This window comes from Rhincodon typus, chromosome 23, assembly GCF_021869965.1.
Source record: "Rhincodon typus isolate 14 chromosome 23, sRhiTyp1.1, whole genome shotgun sequence".
Lineage (NCBI taxonomy): Eukaryota > Metazoa > Chordata > Chondrichthyes > Orectolobiformes > Rhincodontidae > Rhincodon > Rhincodon typus.
Window position 1 is genome coordinate 7,991,786 of NC_063354.1, and position 22,707 is coordinate 8,014,492.

The 22,707-nt window shown below is 36.8% G+C and overlaps 1 protein-coding gene across 5 annotated transcripts in view; it reads right to left on the minus strand.

The window, feature by feature from the left end:
* The window catches only part of aspscr1 (ASPSCR1 tether for SLC2A4, UBX domain containing), a 210,698-nt gene that overhangs the window by 143,168 nt on the left and 44,823 nt on the right, over positions 1-22,707 (minus strand). For 4 of the 5 annotated variants that reach the window (XM_048610705.1, XM_048610704.1, XM_048610707.1 and 1 more), the window contains 2 exons: positions 7,378-7,435; positions 1,174-1,247 (listed from right to left, as the gene is read on the minus strand). The exons of the other annotated variant lie outside the window; for it this stretch is intronic. In XM_048610705.1, coding sequence (XP_048466662.1) covers positions 1,174-1,247; positions 7,378-7,435 — 132 coding nt within the window. The remainder of the gene's footprint in view (positions 1-1,173; positions 1,248-7,377; positions 7,436-22,707) is intronic. 5 annotated transcript variants of the gene reach the window in all.

The window sequence follows — 22,707 nt, forward strand, 5'->3', positions numbered from 1 at the left end:
TCCAAGAACAAATTAAAAAACACGATGGTTCATTAATTTTGTGAAATTTGGTTCAAAGTATTAGAACTCAATAGAATAACTAAACTTAATTTTCAGACATAGCATTCAACCATGCAAATTCGACAGGAAATAAAATACTATGTTTTTCAGAATTTGTTCTGAACATTTATTTACATTCCACCTGCTCTCTTAAGTATACAATCCATGCCAAAACTGCCAGGTATCTGTATTTTTTAAAAAACATATATCATACGAAGAAATGAAATATGGACTACACAAAAACATATGCAGCCCATTATTTTATAAAACAGGTTAATTCAATTAAAAGAAAGTCATATAAGAGCAAGTTTTACAGCCCCACCCTGCCCCCATGCAATATTACAGAACTACATGCTGTTTCACTTACAAGCATGCTTTTCTTTCAGCTCCATAACACCCTTCAGCAATCAAATATTACCTTGCCTCATTTGTCCTTTAGTGAGTGCCATTAATCAACCCAGCTATCCATGATTGCACAAAAGCCGTGACTGTAATAGCCAACTCTTGAAAAAGATAATCTGGGTCATCGCATTTCAATAATTTAGGATTTGTCTAATTAGGTATCATAACTGCAATCTATCAAGCAAGTTAATTGTTTACTATGCTACACTCGATTTAAATTCTGAAAAATAACCCTTGTCATAATATATTAAAATCTCACAAAGAACAATTTTAATTATGGACATGTTTTTCTGGAAACTCTGCTTGAAGAATATGCCACATACAAACAGCAAAAAAAGGACTTTTTTTAATAACAGAAACTGTTGTGAATGTAGAGCAGGACAGTCTGAGGAGGAAATACAGGTTAATGTTTAAATCAAAGACCTTAAATCAGAATGGTATCTACTGAAATGGCCCCACCTGAAACATGAACTTGCCTGTTCTCTTCTTCAACCAAGTCTGCAGTGCACTACCAGCATTTTCCTTCAGATTAATGGTGCTCCTCTCTCCCACCCTAAACAGTTTTTAAGACTCGTTCAGCAAGGCCAAAAACCCTGTTACATTTAGGTTACCAATGATGATCGCCATCTACTTAATATATTTATTCCTGCTAATCACAGAACTGTAGATCATAGCTTTAACACTAACAGTATTCACCAAAATATATCTGCTCAAGCATGGTTGGCTTCTTACCTAATTATGGCACTACCATCAGTAAGTCCAAGTGATTTTAGAGTGGTTGCCTTTAGTGCAGATTCTCCAGCTATCTGAAACAGGCCACAAAGTGAAAGAACATACACCAAAAAGAAATTTAAAATTAAATCTATTAACTTGATATAAATTCTTGCAGATAAAACATAGCTTCAACCGGACACTATTTAAAAGCACAAGATCATGTTTTCTGTTTTAAAATCATACAAAAGACACTGCAGTGAGCAGCAGACACACTCAACCTTACATGCTTTCACGTTATTAGAGTTATTCAGCATTGTAATCTAAATGGCGATGCATAATTACTAATCCAGTTGAAAAGTGGTCCCTCAACCAAGGTGGCTTGAAAAATACTGCTGTAAAATAAAATAAAGTTGAACTATTTACAAAGTATGTGTGTTTTGCTGAGTACTCAAGTACTCATCCTAATAACAGCACAAGGATTTAATATAAAAGAGACAGAGTCATAAAGATGTACAGCGACGGAAACACACCCTTCGGTCAGATTCGTCCATGCGGACCAGATATCCTAGTAAATTTAGTTCTATATTCCAGCATTTGGCCCGTATCCCTCTAAACCCTTCCTATTCATATACCCATTCAGATGCCTTCTAAACATTGTAATTGCACCAGCTTCCACCACTGCGTCAGGCAGCTCATTCCATACATATGCCACCCTCTGTGTGAAAAAGTTTTCCCTTAGGTCACTTTTATAGTTTTCTCCTCTCATCTTAAACCTATGCCCTCTAGTTTTGGGCTCCCACCCCAGGGAAAAGACCTTGCCTATTTACCTTATCCATGCCCCTCATGATTTTTATAAACCTCTATAAAGGGCACCCCTCAGCCTCCAATGCTCCAGGGAAAATAGCCCCAGCCTATTCAGCCTTTCCCCGAAGCTCAAACCCTCTAACCCTGACAATAAGATGGAGGATGGGAAATAATTGTGGCTGTAAGAGCTGCTCCTTCTTTGAGGTATTTTCAGTGTTGGAGCTGATTTCCTCAAATTCTAGGAGCAGTAATTACTGTTTCATAAGCTGTTGCATTGTTTTGGAATTTGGGGAAAAAACAGATAAAAACAACGGCACTTTCAAAAAGGAGGAACGGCGACAAAGGCAGTGACCACATGGTGAGAAGGGAACCAACGGAGAAAGAAACCTACACAACTGTCTGACCCAGCAGTGAAACTTCACAACTGCTGCCTTTGCTGTTTGATTTCAAGTACATCTGCAAAGCTTTTCATATTATACTCATCAGGACAGAATCACAAGAATTTCCAGTGCACATCCACCATAATCCACCTAACAGCTTTCTTTCTCATGCAATATAAATTGTTGCACCCTTTCATATTTGTTATTCTTGTGATTCTGTTCTGATAAATACAAGACAGCAATCCCCAAGCTCTGTCTACCAAATGGAGGTACTATAAATTACTATAGCATTTCATAGCTACTAAAGTGCAGCAGATACTATGCCATAAAGGCCAAGGTAAACAGGATTACGGAATGCTATGTGAACTCCTACCACACTGTCCACCTTATTTACAACCTTAGAAACATATATTTTATTCCCCTGTTCTAACATTTTTCTTCCCTTTGCAAGCTATCATTGCAACATTTTCAAACCAATTTAGTGCATAGATATGGGAAATTCTAAACCTTGGGTGCAACTAGGTAATTAATTTCATTCTGGATTCCTTACAATCAGCTAATGAATCTCTGGCCAGGCATCAATCTTCATCTCAAAAGTAAAAAAGAATTGTTCCAAGACTACATCGCATAATCCTGAAATTTATAAATGCTGAACTTGAATACTTCTGAATTCTACTTTATTAAATTTTTGGTATCAAAAGTCTTTACCAGGTGGTATGCTGAATTGATGTAGAAACACTACAAATTTCTATACTTTTAAAATGGATGACTCTGAACTAGGGTAATATGAAGGATTTGAAATTGCACTTCATGTTAAATGTGCCAACATTCAACTAGCCCACATGGAAAATTCCTCTCCTTCTATCTTAGCAGAGATGGTTGCCTGGTTATATTTTAATCTGGTTAAAATTAAAATACTAAATAAATAATTTCACATGCAATAAACGTTCAAACTTCTTGCTGCACAGCAGAATTGTATGCTTCTAACATTACACTTTATTGAAGCTTAACACTACTTTCATGTCACTTAGACCAAAGCGTAAATTGATTATAAAATAACATTGCATTCAGGGTTTAATACCGGACAATTCCTTCATGTTACCTATTGGTAAAGCTCTTCTGCAGGCTAAGAAGCACTTTGAGAAATAGTTTATGCCTAGGATTCACTTCTGTCATGCCAAATATTTATACCTGCAACTACATCAAATCTTAGTGCAGTTAAAAAGTCCCAAGTTGCTTCTCATGGGAATTAACAGAATAAAAATTAACTGAGTCACATGAAAGGTTTGGACACTGAAGTAGGTTTTAAAGGGCAACTTAGGAGAAGAAACAAAAATGTTGAAGAGGTTTGAAAAGGGATATCCAGAGTTTAGGAACTACTTGAAGGCACAGCAATCAATTATGGGGCAAACAAAATTGGGGACACAAATGACAGAATGGGAGCTATACAGTGGCTCTGGAGGCATGTTAGTGGTTAGAGGTTCGGAGGAGTGAGGTAATGAAAGGATCTTAACACAAGAAAGACAACTTTAAATTCTAAACTCTGCTTAACCTGGAGTCAATAGATGTCAATGAGCACAACAAGGGTAACAAGCAAACAGAACTTGCTGTGAGTTAAGATACTGGCAATGGAGTTTTGGCTGACCTCAAGTTTACAAAGAAATGAAGATGGAATGGTGGCCAGGACAGCAATGGAACTGTTTAGGCTGGAGGTAACAAAAACACAGATGAGGGTTTCAGCAGCAGCAGATGGGCGGAAACAGAGGCATAGATAGGTCATATTAGAGGTGAAAATAAGAGGTCTTGGTGATGAAGAACACTTAAGGTCTGAGTCAAAAAGGACACCAAACTTGCAAACAGTATGGCTCAGCTGGAATTGCTTTCGTCAAGTTCAATGCAAAAGGAATTTTATTTCTACTTCCATTTTATAAAACCAAGCTTACAGCATTTACCAGTAACGTTTCAAGAATGGCTAGGCATATTTTGATGAAACAGCACACAATCATTTCAAGCACACCAATTATTTTTACAGTGCTGTCTCAGAGATCTCAAAAAGAATCCAACTATCCTGCAAACCAAAGCCTAGAAGTGCAGCATGACCCATTCCTGTACATTATTTTATTATTATAGCTAGGTGCACAGAGTGTTTGGAATTAATTTTTTTTTAAATCATTACTTCTATTATCTATCATTAATGCGACAACCAGTTAAATGAGCTCTTTTAAACCTTTCAAACTGGCAGTCAGCTACAACTTTGGAGACTAGAAACATCCTGAGTGGTCAAACAAAATAAATCTTAGCCAATTACTACAGGTAACATACACTTTGACTAAAGACACAGAGAAATTATCCTTATGTCTGAACAAATTAAATACCACCAGCACAACCCTGTCATTCAAAATAATACCATATTGCAGAAATGGAGAATAATGTCAAAGCATTTAACTTGCTTACTGTTTTAACTTGATTGATTGTTCTTCCATGTCTAAATTACTTCTGCATTTCTTATACAGTGTTTGCTTACGGAATAACTGAAGTGGACCTTTTCAGTGTAAAAAAAAACACTTCTCAAATAGTTCAAAGCACCAGTTCATAGAAAATACTTTTAAAAGATCACGAGCAACAAAGATGTTAGAATTAAACCAATGCTAGAAAAATCTTTTACTTGGCAAACAGATCTTTGCTAAACTTGCCTATATTAGCTGCTGGCGTGCAAAATTGTTCCTTGAACTTTTAATCAGAACTTTAAATGGGGTTAAAAAATATGCAGTTCAATGAGTTGAAACCAATTGGTTAAAGTTAACCAGCCACATAAATACTGTAGCTACAAGAGGTCAGAAACTGGGTATTCTGTGACAAGTGCCTCACCTCCTCACTCTGAAAAGTCTTTCTATAATCTGCACAATACGAATCAGGACTGTGATAGAATAAACTCCAAATATCTGGAAAATTGCAACTCCAGAAGCTGAACCCCATCCAGAAGTAAGCAGCCCAGTTGTTCTGCAACCTTAAACGATCAGTGCAGTGGCCCACTTGATCCACAAGATGCACTGCAAAAACTTAACCAAAGCTTCTTCGGAAACATCTCTCAAACCCCTGTCAATTAGATAGAAAAGAACAAGGACAGCAGGCACATAACAACATCATGACCTCCAAGTCATAGGTCATCCTGGACTACAAACTCCGGGCAACCCTAAAGTTAAAAGCAGTCCATGCTTTAAATTGGACTGTTCCTTCTCAAAATATATATTCCTATTTTAGGCTACTGGGAATAATTTTCTACCAACAAGATTATTTTAACTCTTCATAACTGAAATAATTGTAAAATCAAATGATTAATGTACATTAATGATATTCCACCAACTGCAGGGGTGTGGTGCTAGTGCCAAAACTAAACTGGAGTTGAACTTTCCAGGATGAGCAAAAAAACAGAAAAATGCTAAATCTTAAAGCAATCAAACCTCTAAATTACACAAGAAAGAACCTTATTTCCTCTTCGTGCCACTGAGTAATTTAAAAACAATCAATCAATCATTGGATTTCTGAGATCCAGGACTGGACAACATTGGCTGTTGCCAACTTATTCCATACTTTTTAAGGAGTAATGTGTGAGATTCTGAAAACTGCAGCTTCACCAAAGCTAAGCATAACAAAGATGTAGTAGTGGTACACTCTGCCTATTCCCGTAACAAGGTTTCTTGAACAATAGTTTCAGGTTGCTAGACTGGGGTCAGTTCCAGCAGTTTTGGACTGAATACTGGTGACAGATACTTTTAATGCCTCAATTTCTATGAAAGCCAAGTGCTCTCAGTGTCTGATTGAAATGGTGTATCATGATTGTGCTTTATATAGTTATTGAAGTTGCTATCAGACACCAACATTAACAAAGCACAACACATATTTATCGTAACATGGTGAGAAAACAAACCACAGAAAATCATGTTACACAACTGGCAATTCTATATCATGGATGTGAAAAGATCTTGGAAGTTTAATTACCCTTCATAGTATGTTATTTCCTCCTGGTGAACACAGCTAACCTGGTGTCACTCCTGCAGTACAGGATACCAAGAATCAATATGATTTGAGATATATTTACTGATAAAGACAGATTGAGGCTAACAGAATACACTGTATAATTATCTTAGAAGTTAACTAGCAATATCTTCCATTACTAGACAAACGTTCACGCCTTTACACACTCAGGGCACTCTGGCTGCATATAGTAGCAACTGGGAAGACAGTCAGGGAGGTAAAACTGCTGTTATGACTCAGTGTCCAGCATCCCGCTTGATGCCACTGCACCTGCAGGATTTAATGCTATAGATCAAATCAAACTGTGATAAAAACATAAAATATTTTTATAACACTGATTTTATTCCAACATTTTACAGCAAATGTCACATCTATGAAAGTAGTTTTCCGCTCGCGCATGCTTTGAACCATTTGAGAGCTGTAGCAGCATTCTTTTACACCACTGCAAAAGACTAGATTACCGTTACTTGAACCGCGCTTTATGTCGGCAAAGTACAATTACAAATTTATTATACAAAAACAGGCTCAGAAAAATGCACAGCAGTGGATCGGGCATGCTGAGCTTCTTTCTTTAATCTCCACACTTTTGATAAACGAATATTTAGATGGAACTTCAGTCCAATCGTTCATCTGTATGGACCGTCCCAGTTAATTTTGACTTATAAATGGAATGGCAGCTCTATGGCTGCCAATGTAGTTTAGTACATTCCATTATGTGAACGCTAGCTTTACAGACACAACAGTACCATGAGCTCCAAAATATGATTGATATAATCAGTACATTCTTTTGTCTATAATCACAGATTACATTTCCAGCTTTTTAATTGTCAACAGTGCACAGGATAGAAATTTGTGTGTCACAATTGGGCCCAGTTATAAAGAAAAGGTCTAAATGCACAAAATAAATCACTTAATACTTTTCAGCATGATGGTAATTTGCTACAACATCTATTCATAAAAATCTTTGAAGAAAACATAGCGGGGATATTTTTTCTAAACTTACTTCATCTCTCATATAAACACAGATTGGAATAGCTTCCAACAGCTGTTCTTCAGAAATCCTAGCAAAACAGGAAAAAAACTGTCAACATTTGATCTTGTACAGAGCAAAAATATTTATCACCTAGGTAGCAGGGGACACATGATCAAAATGTTAAGTAAGGGCAATAAAAATATCATGAACTGTTCAGTCTTTGACGGCTTACTTCAGAGGTCAATACTATACAGATTTTAATTTGATCCACGAAGGAATATCTTGAGTAACCCAGTTGCAACTGCTACCATGTAACTATAAACAGCTGTCAACATCTCCACACTCAAGGCACACTCCAGATGCTTACCCATCTGCTACATCCCAAAAGGTGTTGACAGTAAGCATTGCATATATGGAGTTTGCACTCCATGGTATGACTCGCTGTACCGACACGAAAGTGAATCTACCTCATTTTGCTTTCAGTAAGGTCCTCCTTCTGATCATTTTAAAAATATCTGCAGCTGGAGAATCTGGTTCAAAATTACTTACGACACAAGTTTTAATTAAGTACTCTGTGAATTTAGCAAGCTTTTAAAATTGGACAATTCAGTGCCTTTCACCATCACCTTCATTAATTTCTTTATTAATTCCAGTCATATCCAAGGTGGCAATCAAGTTCAGCTGCATTGCAAATTGCATTGGTGAGGCCTCTTCTGGGATACTGTGTCCAGTTCTGAATCGCCCAGTTATAGGAAGGATATTATTAAGCTAGAAAGGGTTCAGAAGAGATTCACCAAGATGTTGCCAGGAATGGACAGTTGGATTTAGGAAGATAGGCTGGAACTTTTTACACTGTAGTGTAGGAAGTTGAGAAGAAACCTGATAGAAGTTTCTAAAATGATGATGGGTATACAGAGAGAATAAATAGTAGTTGACTTTTCATGGCGATGGGGGATTTCAAGACCAGAGAAGAGAGATTTTTTTTAAGGCAGGGATGAGAGGAAGGGTTGGTAACGCCGCCTTCTTGAACTGTCCGTCTTCTCTCCCGCCTATCCACTCCTCCCACCTCACTGACCAATCCACACCACTGCCTACCTGCACTCACCTATCGCCAGCCCACCTACCTTCCCCAGCCCCACCCCTCCTCTATTTATTTCAGAGCCCCCGAGCTCCCTATCCACCCCCCCTCCACACCGCCCCCCATTTTCTGAAGAAGTGTCCAGGCCCGAAACATCAGCCTTCCTGCTCCTCTGATGCTGTTTGGCCTGCTGTGTTCATCCAGCTCTACACCTTGTTATCTCTTAACCATGAATGAGTGACTACTTACCACTGTAAGAGCTACTAATTAAATCCCATGCATTTTAAAATGATTTAAATAACTCTTCTTATTTACATTGTGTTAAAAAAAATATATTTTTTAGCAAAATTAAATATTGTGTGTAATTTTCTGGTGCAACTTCAGGTGCAGTGTTTTTCCTTTCATTCTTATTTTAAAAAGTGTCTTTTCAGAATATAAGAGCTTTGAGTAGCCAAAATCTGAGTTCTCAGTCCTAGAATCAATGTGTACTGACTGATGAAACAGTGCTGATTATATTAACGCTGATATATATATACACATGTATCTATAAAGAACTGTAGTTAATCTTTCAGTATAGGCAGATCTTTCCTTCAGATTGTTACAAACCAATATAATTCTATCACCAAAAGCAGATTTTTACTTGGGCAAGGGTTTGGTTTCCTTTCTAAAATGGTGAAATAGCCACTTGTCTGGAACATTATATTGTGACAGTCTTTGAATACTTTATTAGATTGTGTTATCCAAAGAAAAACTTTTTAAGAACCTATTGTTTGTGGTAACTTGGTAATGCTTTAGTTTGCAAGATTAAAGTACGGGTGAAGGTCCTGCAGTACCAGTATTGATCATATCTTCAGAGGGTCTAGGCCCGAAACGTCAGCCTTCCTGCTCCTCTGATGTTGCTTGGCCTGCTGTGTTCATCCAGCTCTACACCTTGTTATGTCAGATTCTCCAGCATCTGCAGTTCCTACTATCTCTGAAACTCATTCATGGTTATCAGAAATTATAGTCTTTGATCATTTCTCAAGTAATAGATTTTGATTGGGTTTAGCCCATGAGCCTGCTTTACTTGATACGAAGTAAGTTGTGTTTAAGTTCTTTTTAAAAGTGAAGAGGTTAGATAACCCGAATCAAAATACTGTGCATCCAACAAATATAAGAATTTTTTAAAAAACTGTCTGACGAATGAATTACATAGAAAATGCTGCCAGAAAATATATGTTCTGCATCTAAATATACTTAAAAGATATTTTTCAAATTGCAATATCTTAAGAATCCCTGTTTCTAACAGTTTTTTTAATACTTAATCATTTTAACTGGTAGTGATAATTAAGTTAAAGAGGAAATCAAGATTGACAAATTTATACGAATTCACTGAGGGGGGTAACAAGTAGAACAAATACAGGGGAACCAGTACATGTAATATATTTGTGTTTCCAACAAGGTGTTCAGTAAGATACCACACATAAAACTACTCGATAAGAGCCCACGTTGTTAGGGGCAGAATATTAGCATGAGGAGAGAACCAGCTAACTAATAACCCATACCTATCTTTTGATTTTGCTAACAACCTTTAGTGTCCCTTTGCTTGTGTTCTTAGACATGTTTTTATTCCAAGATTTACATCAATATCATTCACATCTCGACGGTTTAATTCCTCCACTTAGTTTTCCACCCCTCAAACAGCACCCAGATAAAGTCACAGCTGACATTCTCATGATCATGCTACATTTGTTTTGTCTTCTACAGCCTTCAAAATTGCTCACAAAAAAGTAAGTGAAGTCACCATACTCCTATCACACCATACAGTTGAATAGGCTGGGACGTTTTTCCCCTGGAGCATAGGAGGCTATGGCGTGACCTTATAGAGGTTTATAAAATCATGAGGGCAAAGTAAGGTGAATAGCCAATGGCTTTTCCTCAGGGGAGGAGTCCAAAACTGGAAAGCATGGGTTTGAGGTGTGGGGGGTAATATTTAAAAGGGACCTCAGGGGCAACTGTTCCATACAGAGGGTGGTGCATGTATAGTATGAGCTACCAGATGAAGTGGTGGGGGAGTGGGGGGTCCAATTACAACATTTAAAAGACATTTAAACAGGTACATGCATAGGAACAGTTTAGAGGGATATGGGCCAAACACAGGCACGTCTGTATATGCGCTGTATGACTCTAACTCTAAGGGAGAGAATTGGGATAAAGGAGAAAATTTCAGATGATACTCTGAAACTAGCAGAGTACACAGGGATCAGTGCTAGCGCCACAATTATTTATAATGTACAGGGGTATATTAACAATTTGGATGAGGAAAGCGAGCATACTTTCGCCAAGTTTGCAGATGTCACAAAAATGGGTGGGAATGCAAGTGGTTGGGGTAACAGAGTCTACAGAATGGATATAGACAAGTCAAGTGAGTGGACAGAATTTGGCAGATGAAATACAATATAGGAATGGTAGAGTTTGTATTTGGCAGGAAGAATGAAGGACCTAATTTGTTTAAATGGGGGAAGACTGCAGAAAGCTGCATCAATGTGATTTGTGGATACTTGTGCATGACTCATAAAAATGTTTGCATCTAATTTCAGCTGGTAATAAGGAAGACGAATGGAATGTTGGCCTTTACTTCAAAGGAAATGGAATATAAAAATTGGAAGCCTTGCTAAAACTATACAAGTAAGACCATGCCCAGAATACTGTGAACCATTTTTGTCCCTTCAGGCAAAGGGAGATATACAGGCATTGGAGGCAGTCCAGAGAAGGTTCACCACGCTGATCCCGGATATGGAGGGATTGTTGTATGAGGGGGTATTTAGTAGGATGGACCTGTACTCAGGAGAGTCTAGAAGAATGAGAGATGTCCTCATTGAAACATAGAAAATTCTTAAGGTAGGTGCAGAGTGGTTGTTTCTCCTTGTGCCAGAGTATAGGATCAGAGGGTATAATCCCAGAGGAAGGGGTCTTCCATTTATGACAGAAATGAGGAGGAATTTCTTCTCTTAGATACTATAAAATCACAGACAGCTGTTGAGGTGGAGTTATTAACAATGATCAAGGCAACAGAATTTTAAATTAGTAAGGTAATCATAGATTATGGGCAAAAGGCAGTAAAGTGAATTTGAGGATTATCAGATCATTCAATGGAAGAGCAAGATGGTCTTAACTCAGCCAGAAATACATTAAAGATGGTGACATTAACCACAGATTCTGATGCAAACCTGGTGGTGGACTGGCTTTCTCCCGAAGGCTTGTCCACCATCAACAAGACACAATGCAGGAATGTAATGGAATACTTTCCACCTGCAGCTCCAGCAACACTTAAGAAACCGGCACCATTCAGGATGAAGCAGACCACTTGATTGTCACCACATCGACAAATATTCAGTCCCTCAACCACCAAAGCTCAGTAGCAGCAGTGTTTACTATCTAAATGATGGACTGCAGAAACTTTCCATAGATCTTTAGACAGCTTTTTCCAATGTCATGACCACTAGAAGGACAAGAACAGCAAATATATGGGAACTGTGCCACCCAGAAGTTCCCCTCCAAGTCACTTACCATCCTGAGTTAAAAATACGTCAGTGTCACCAGGTCAACATCCTGGAATTACCTTCCTAATGGCATTGTGGGTGTACCTAAAGGACATGGGCAGCACCACTTTCTCAAGGGCAGCTAAGGACATGCAATAAAATACTGGCCCAGCCAGCAACACCCACGTCTCATGAGTGAATAAAGAAAAATGCACATGGTTCCTTTGCTAAGAAACTATAGAAGCCATCATAATAAGGACACATTGTTCGAAGCACAAACGAAAAAATTCTGTGTCAAGAAAAAGGAAAATGGGAGCAATCCTTCTAATCTGGTCATGCGCAATCCCAACATACCACTTGTCACCATGCAGAATTAATCATCAAAATGTTTTGATTAGCAGAGGCTAAAATTCAATTTATGGTGAACTTTTTGATAAAAAGGAATATAAAATACATTAAAATCTAAAATTAAATCTATTTGAATTTTCCTCATTTTAAATGAAAGAACATAGTATAGAGTTAATTTGACAAACAGAACCACACCTTCAAATGGACAGCCCTGTGCATTTGGGAATAGATTATTTCAGAAGAGTTTCATCACATCAGTAAGACAGAACACTCTGTATCTGGTGAAGAATGATTATTAAACATTTCAGCAAGCCAAAAAAACTCGTGTCACACAGTACTCCAGCAACCTTAATAACCAACATGCACACAAGATCAAACAACCTGAAATATGTCACATTCTGCAACAGCGTGTAATAATGTGTCAAAATAAATTATACAAATAGTACAATTTCTTAAGAGTCAATTTGGAAAACATTAATTTCACCTGTACAAATACTGGAATCTTCACAAGTTCCTACAAAACAGGAAAACTGTGGGCAAAGGATAGAATTCTACAAATACCTAGTTTTGAATATATTTGCTATACGATAAAAAAGCACAAATGTATATATTTTTGAATAATGTGAACTTAAGAACAATTCTAACAAGTCAATATTCTAGTTGCTGTTTCAAACTTACACTATAGCCAACTGTTCAGTAAATATTTTGCAAACAATTTTTGTACTGAACACTAATGACCTACAACAGCAGCAAAACATTTGCGAATTCCATGAGTCTTTTCCCTCTTGTACGATGTAGAGCTAAACAGTACAGGTATTTCTCCTACAACGTGATAGTTACGTTATTGTGCGACCTCACACTGTAGAAAATTGCACTGTAGGAAAGTGCCATAGAAAATCCCATTATAGGGAAAGCTCAATTGAAAATTGCTATACTGTACAGTAGAAAGTTTGCGTTAGCCAAACACTATTCATCGATCGCATTACAGCCAATTCACGTTAATGAAACACACATTATAGCAGAAATAACTGTAGCATAGTGCATCAAAAATTCAGATGGTAATGCCATTCATGTGCATCATGTCAACATATTTCTGCTCTAAAGTAAACAAAAGCTCCTATCAGGAAGTGCCAGCGTAGTTTACGATGAGCAATATTTCTCCACCACAGACAAAATTCAGGCAATGTTAGAAAAGATTCTGCAGAATGAAATAATAAAAAGCTACTAACTAGGTATCAGCCTTGGATCAGTGGTGGTGTAGGTCGTCATATATTTATGCCCAACCTCAGGACCTGAACTGAGAAGCTGGGTTGCCATTTCAGTGCTTTGACTATTGACCAGCTTTTAAGTGAAGGCCTTAACAACTTGCTTGGGTGAATGCAAAAAATTACTTCTCACTACTCCAGGAGGGGTATCCCCAGGATAATTCTTATCCTGCAACCAACCTCACTAAAAGAATAGGTTATTTAGCCATTTATCTCTCTCTCATTCATTGGGCATGATCTAAAGTTTCTTCAAAAATTCTGACTTTCATCATCTACTTCCACACAAGACCTTGAAGGTGGAAGCAAACTTGCATTTATTGTATAAAAATGGTTGCTGTATCAACTGCAGACAAAATGACTAGTAGGCTTCAACCTTCTGAATAATTAGGCAGCCAACTCTATTAGTGCAGCTAAAAGCTATTCAACAGAGAGGTGGTCACTATGTTAATTTCAGTGTGATCTTTATATGATTGAACCAAATAAGGCAATGCAAGGGATTCAATGAAAGGTCACAGATGTGAAACATTTTTTTTGTAGAGAGAAAAAAAAACAATGCTTAACCTGAATTCTGATAATACATTAATTCAACGGCTCAAAAATCTCCAATGCAGCAAATAAGACTAAATTCTGTTCCTAGGGATTTTGTAGAGAATAAAACAAACAAAACAAATGCTTCCTTACCGTACATCTATATGCTTAATTAGATGCACATGAACTAAAGATTCTTCTCACACAATATTAATGCTTTAAACAAGGGGCATAGCAATGCCTGAGCTTCAAAGTTTAATGCCTTCCACCTGGTTTGGATACTAAAACAATCCAGCTTTGAAGCCTGTCCCACTCAATTTTCCAGTCTCTTAGCAATAATTTTGCATCTACTCACAATTTTATTTTCTCCAATTCCACCATCAAATTTCCAAATTCCTCCACCTAATTTTGCATTTTGCAATCTTAATTTAGTAAATAGCCAGTTCAGCACCTATTCATTGCTCAAAATAAAGTCCATAAACAAGGTATTCTTCTAAAATCTCTGCCAAGTTAAACCTCCTCCTATTACAGGTCAGCAAAATTTTGCATTATGCTTCATTGAAACTGCAGCTACATAATCTCAATTTAGCTGGTGGATAACATCATTAAGCGCACAGGCAATGAGGTTGTACTGTCCACACCTTTGCATATCAACATCAGTCTAATACACTCGGAATTATGTTCAGTAGATACAGACCTAAAAAAGATTTGCATAACTGAGAATATTCTGCATAAGAGTTTTGGTGACTAATTAGTTAGTCACAGATTAATATTTACTCAAGAAAACAGATATCAAGTGTCAACATCAAAAATTATGCGGCAGCAATAAACTTCAAGTTTTAGAGACCATGAGTCTAATGTAGCTACAAGTAAATTTAACAAAACCTAATTCATTCATCTCTAACTGCCATTTTGAGAGCAGCTGTAGCCATTTTACATGCTGAAAGACTGTCATCTCAGTTTCAAGCTCTACACCCTAGCAATCTTCATCCTGGCCTCTGCCTGAAACTGATCCAAAGTGTCTGCAAACCTTGGCATCCAGCTTGACCTCGAAGTAAGCTTCTACAATATTCACTACAACATCAGGAGTCCCTATTTGTACACCGTTAACATTGCCCTTACATCAGCTCACTTGCTGCTGAAAAAGCTCAACGACACCATTATTGATTATCAGTTGACTATTTTCATGTTATCCTGGTTACTGTCCACTACAAATCCTGTGCAAACTTCAGATTATCCAAAACTCTGATTCAAATGCGAAACAAGTCTCATTCACTCACCACCTGTGTGTTCTCTGACCCAAACTGGATCCTGGTCCAGTATCATTGCAATTTTAAATTTTCACCCACAAGTTCAAATGTCTTCACAGTCTCCCCTTATCCTAATTCAAAACTCCTCTTTCCCTACAACCTTCTGAAACCTTTATACTTTTAATTCTGGCATACGGCACATCACATTTCAATGTCCCACCACTAGGAGTGCTTTCTTCAGTTGCCTGCACCCTAACTCTGGAATATCTTCCCTCAACTCCCCTGTTGCTCATAATCTGTCTTCCTTTTGAAAGGCAATCCTTAAAACATACTTCTTTGTCTAAGCCTTTGGCCATCTGTCCTGACACTTCACAAAGCTTAGTATCAAACTTTGAAGAAATCTCTGTGGAATGCTGCTACATTAAAGGCACTTTGTAATTACTATATAGCACTGGAAACCATTTTGACCAAACTGTTGACAATAGCAATATTCATCTCACAGGATCTAAAAGATATTAAACTATTAGCTTAGTGACTAATAGTCAGTAACTGGCTTACTTCTATTTACATATTAAAGAATAATTCTAATGTAGTAAGTTTGACTTTAAAACAAGTTTCTTTTTGAAGTTTAAGATGGTAAGCGCAAGATAAAGCAGTGGATTCAAATGTAATTTGCAATGTTTAGTTTTTCACAAATGCTGCACCAGATGAAAGTCTACTCATTTATCTGGCAATCAGGGTCCTAGTGGAATAAAAAAAAGTCAGTGTCAACAACATATCCAAGATATTACTGCTCACAACTCATGGTAAATTAGTATGCCAAAGGCGCGTCAGGTTTAGCGTAAGAAGATTAAATTTGTGATTGGCAACTTTCAATGAAGTAGATTCAAAACTAACAAAGTACACAAAGTACAGAACTAGATTTTTACACACGATGTATATTCTGATTCAATTAAACTTCCCATGTGCTTTATATTATGATGAACATAGAGATCAAAGAAAATAACTGCAAATTCAAGATAAAATGTTTGCACAAATATTCTGCTACATAAAAATTCTGTATTGTCAGGTGCCCGTGCACAAAACTACCTCAGCTACTCAATGCAGACTTTCAAATGCTTTTAGCATAATTGGGGGTGAAAATAATCACGTTGAAAGCTCACATGTTCCATTTAAATGTGCAAAAGCAAAATACTTAAGATGCTGAAAATCTGATATGAAATTTCTTTTCATATGTTGGAGATAGAAAACAATCTGAGCAACTCTAACAAGATTCATAAACAGTTGCATCCATCTCAGCTCTTCAGGTGATCTATCAAAAAAACTGTACGAGATGAAAACAGATCACAAATTTTGCAATTTAAGAGCAAAAAAAATTCAAGATGTTACAACGCTTAAAAGACATTTAGATAGATACATGAATAGGAAGGGTTTGGAGGGATATTGGCCAGGAGCAGGTAGGTGGGACTAGTTTAGTTTGGGATTATGTTCAGCATGAACTGGTTGGACCGAAGGGTCTGTTTCTGTACCGTATGACTCTACGATTCTATGATTACAGAAGCCAACTGTATTTAGACAATTTTTACGACAAAGTAGAACTGTATTATATACAATCAAGCCAATGACATTTATTAGCATTGTATATCAGGTCCTGCATTATATTCCATTTAAATCTTTATTTAATCAATTTTTCTAGCTTTTTCTTCATGAAGGACATTTGCCTCATGAAGAAATTGCTGCTGAGTTATGCTGGGAGAGAGGTGCAACAATAGAAAGAAAGATCAGCTTACAAAAGGTAAAAACACCACAAGGACATTAAAGAGTTGATTCAGGCAAACAAAGCTAGATAAAGTATATGCACTAGAATCTTTGTGGTCAAGCGTAGATGCCAGCATAGAATGCAGACGTTGAGGAATTCAACAGCAAGTGCATAACATATCTCCAAGTGTACTCAATAAACAGCTAAATTAGAAATAAGAAGACTAAGTAAACATAGCGATGTATGTGTTGCAAGTGGAAACTAAGAAGGTTTGCACGTAGATAAAAATGACTTTATTAGGAAATAGGCTGTTTTTCTTTCCACAAAGTATGTAACATTGTTAAAAATTAACCAGTTAACTTTTCACAAATTAATTTATTACACAAACATGTCACTGTCCTATATTCCAATCAATGTGTTTCAAACTGCCCTGTAAACCTAGAAAGATGAAGCTATTTGAATATTTTTCTCACAATTAATCATGTGAAACAAAGATAAATAAAAATAGGGATATGTTAACATTGATCCTAATGTGATATAATTAAATCAATATTTTGCCTTGACAGAAAGATTTGTCTAGTTATGGCCACATACAATTCCTATCGTTTTTTTTCCCCTCATCTAACAAGCTTTAGTTATCATCAAGATCTGAAGCATCTGTACGTCTTCATTTACCAGAGAAACAAATTGTAGAAACTTTGGATATGTTGTAAAGGATAGCTACTAGATACTGAACAGCAGATTTCACTCACTGTCGTTTAAATGTCAGGTTATTGCACCCCCATGTTTTAAGGCCGTTGCAACTTTGTTAAAGAAAATTCAAAGAAAAAATTCTGTCTAGACTAAGCTGCACTTGCCGAATACTTTTAACTGCACTTTGAAGAGAGAAGAAGCAGCTTGTAGCTGGAAAGGAACAGTCACCAGTTTGTCTGCTCTCACACTTGACAAATTGAGTATAATTAAATGCAGATACATTTGTGAAGGCTTAAACAGTATCGGGTATCTGAAGGAAATGAAGTACAGATCAATGTTATAGAAAAAAAACTACAAATTAAAGAATCATAAAATGACAGCAGATACTAATTAAGTGCAATATACATTTTTCATAAAGGTTTCCATAACCAAAAAAGCACAAATACTTGTCTTACATGTTACATTAGGAATGGATTAAAATCACATTTTTAGCTAAATAACAGTTTAAACTTCAGTTCTACAACGTTGATTATGGTTATTAGGCCGTGCATTTCGCAATAAAGAGAAGGTGGATAAATTTAAAAAAAAATGAAAAACATCAAAAAGTGGAATGTCTTTGATGTCTCCACAACATGGTGGGCATTAGCAGTGGATATTCTGATCACATATTGCATGTTGTTCATTTACAATCTTGAAATCAAATTGATTGATTACCATGGTAAAACTTATAAACACATTAAATGGTCATGCTGCATTGGAGGGAAATGCAAAAAAGAAATTATTTTCCATTCTCTAATCCTTTTTGTAGCTAAGGTTACTCTTGAAATTGAGAAGTTCACACTTTTAACAAACAGAGCAATAATTTAACTAAAATGCACAAATAGAACAAATGCTAAAAATCAAATCATCCAATAATATTTACTGCCCCACAATCTATGGTAAAACCACATTAGATAATGAGAATTTTATCATGTGTATTACAGGGTTTCTTCACATTATAACCAATCTGATCTGCAGTGCAATCAGTTCTATCCTTCATAGTACATTGCATCTATTTCACAGAGTGCCTCAACACTTTACATTGACTGGTAATTCCACATAAATGGTGGCCAACAAGGCAAGTGATGCATTCTTAACATACGTTCAGATTTCTAAAGCCCAATTGTACTTCCCCAACATATCCATCCATCCTTATAAAAACCAAAAGAACTGCAGATGCTGTAAATCAAAGACAAAAACATAAATTGCTGGAAAAGCTCAGCAGTTCTGGCAGCATCTGTGGAGAGAAATCAGAGTTAATGTTTCAGTTCCAGTGACAGTTCTGAGGAAGGGTCACTGGACCTGAAATGTTAACTCTGATCTCTCTGCAGATGCTGTCAGACCTGCTGAGCTTTTCCAGCAATTTCCATCCATCCTCATATCTGTATGACTTTGCTTTCATAGCCTAAGCAGTAACAATTGTGAGGAGTTCCTAATACCATTGGTGATGGACAAACAAGATGACTCACAGAACACAAAGATACAGCACAGGAGGCAGCCATTCAATCTATCAGAAGTTGCTGGAAAAGCTCAGCAGGTCTAGCAGCATCTGTGAAGAAAAAAATCAGAGTTAATGTTTCAGGTCCAGTGACCCTTCCTCAGAACTGACAGTCCTGAGGAAGGGTCATTGGATCCGAAATGTTAATTCTGATTTTTTTCTTCAAAGACGCTGCCAAACCTGCTAAGCTTTTCCAGTAACTTCTGTTTTTATTCCTGTTTTACCGCATCCACAGTTCTTTCGGTTTTTATTCAATCTATCATGTCTGTTGCAGGTTTTTTGGCAAAGCTATACAAGTAATCCTACTCCACTGACTTTTCTTCATACCCCTATAAATTATTTCCTGTATGACCATGTGGGAGCAGACATTGGCCATTCGGCCCCTTGAGTCTGCTCTGCTATTAAATGAGATCATGGCTGATCTGACAATCCTCAACTCTACTTTCCTGCTTTATTCCCATAATCATCAATTCCCTTAACTGATTAAAAATCTGTCTGTCAATCTCAGCTTTGAAAATACTTAACAACCCAGCCTTGACAGCCCTCTACAGTGAATTTATTAGTTACTCTTGAATCTGCTTTCACTAACCTTTCAGGCAGATCACCTGGTTAAAAAAAAAAGGTTTCTTCACACATGGCATTCGGAATAATCCATAGATTACTTATCTTTGAGGTCCTACCTTTTAGCTTCTTCCTAGTTGCTGAAACTGACTGGAGAACCTCAACCTTTTCCTTCTATGCTACTCGTTCCTACATAAACCACAACTACTGGCTGCTTCCTTTTCTTCCCCAAATTATTCTACACCATCTCAGAGACATCTTTTACCTTGGCACCATGGAGGGACACAGCAAATAGGACTCTCGCCTTCATGTTCTTTATTCCCTTTTGGTTGTTGTTACCTATCTAATTTTAAAACTGCAACAGAATCAAGTTGTCAAGTAAAATATAAATTTCAGAAGACAAATCCACATTGTAGTCTCAACTGTCTATTTGTTCAACTAAATGTAAACTGTGTGCAAATCACAACCAATTTCAATATCATGTCAGCTGCAAGTTGTTGAATATGGAACGTGCTATTCACCCAAGGTATAATTTGAGTTCATCCGAATGCTGGTCCGAACTGCATTTCCTCATTTGAAGGAGAAAATCACATTGCTGCATTCTTTAAATTTTGTCAATAAAATGCATTAAATAAAAAACAGATGCAAACTGTAACATTTTTGCTATTTATCATCCTTTACTCAACATGAAAGTAAGTGCAGTACATTTAACGACAGAATACAATCTTGACAAGAAATTTAGTTTCATAGTGTTATCAATCCATAAATTTCTTCCAAGGATGACACATAAAAGTGAGTTTTTCTTTAACACGTTCGTCATCCTTTTGACCTATCTAGAGCAATTCAAATTGCAAAATCATATCTTTTGAATATATGTTATCCAAATTCCTTCAGCCATTACACATAAAACAAAGCTGGCTAACTCATGTCACAAATGTCATAGTTGTAAGAAGCAACTTCTGATTGTCTAACAATTTCAGAACAATTAATTAATGTTAACTTCAGATCACAAAAGTTTAAGCGTAAAATCCAAATTATTATTTTTGTTTTATGCCCAAAATATGATCTATTAAACAATTCCATTTTTTCCCTGCACTACACAAAATGCCACTCTGCAAAACACTTTCAATTTTAAAATCATGAATTTTGGACAGAAAAATGCCAGTATTCAGGAAATGAAACACTTCTTTTGCATTCAGCATCCACATTCTGGCATATGTCATACAGCAAAAAATCAATTCTACTTTCAACTCCAAAACATTCTTTAACTTCCAGCTCAGAGAAGGAAACCCTCGAGAATGCAGGCGATATTTTCTATTTGACCACACTAATCATGTCACTGGCACATTTAAAGAAAAAGACCACATAATTCAGTTGGTACAAAGGAGAAATCTTGAAAACACCATAATTTGCCACTTTCTTGACAAGCTAGAGTCATAATTGGACAAGACCGTTGTTTTGAAAGGGAAAATTCAAATACTAGTAGTTTGGACCAATTATATTCGCACTTAGATGTCATGCAACATTCAGGTTTCTTCAAACAGAAATTGACAGATCAAAAACATAACAGAAGTTAAAATAACTTTGTCCACTAAACTCATAGGCCCCATTTTATGACACATTTCATTAGATTGAGCAGTTACTAAACGAAGTGCAGCATTACCACACAAGTTCTTTATATTTCACAAGATGCTAAAGAACAGAAAGAGACAGCACGAGCATTTAAAGCCAACATAAAAATCAGCAGTCTGGTACCTATCCTTCCAGAATGACATATCAAGAATTTTTGCTGCACCACTTTCATATTTCCTGAACCACACAGTCACCTTGTAGTTAATGATAAGGTTTTGATTATGTACCAAAACGTTTGGTAAGCTTGGTTTTCTGAAAACTTTCTCTTCAACCATTTCAAATTAATTATACAGACCTGAAGATCTGTCTGCTACCCTTTTACTTTCACAATGGTTTCATTTAGCAAACTTTGTTTGTCTAAACAAAAATACTCCAGATAAGGTGCAAAGAAGTACATCACCTGTAGTTTGCAAACGACTCAATTATCCAGCTTTTATATTGTACCAAAGAGACCCCTCGAGGTTCCAGTGCTTTGCATTTCACATTCCAAAATGATTCTGAACTGGCACTGCACTGGCCATACTTTGATTTATTTAAATTTGGAGCTACAATCACTTGAACAGAAGCATTAGAATCCACACACACGCCATCCCTCTCCTCTCCACCCCATCTCGCTCTCAAATCCTTTAAGCACCAGCACAGATTCATTCCTCAACCTTTGCCAATTTCTGTTGTACCTTTCAGTGGTTATAAAGTCCAGAACAGGATATGTCACTTTCATTGTGGTTTCACTAGCATTGCAAAGATTATCCTATTGCATATATAATCCAACGATCTGGCCATCAATTTAAATGTCCTCTTTGCACAACAACTTCAGTTTCACTGTCAATGACAGTACATCTCTAATACTAAATCTTTGCATCAAGGTGTTACATAAATTGCTATTTCCATAATTATGCTCTCCCACTTCACTATTTTTCATTTATCTATCTTATTTTTCATCAGTATTTAATATGATTCATCCCAACTACATCTGTTATGGCATAAAGGTAAAATCTCCACAGTCCCAGAGGACCACATGGCTCCTCTCTCATTTCAGACAGAGACAAACAACTGTTAGTGGTTTAACCTGAGGATCAGCAAGGGGCAAGGTTGAGAAGGTGGGACTATCCTGGTGACATCAAGCTGTATGGGAATTGAACCCTGCTGTTGGTGTCATGTTGCATTGCAAACCAGCCATCCAGTTAA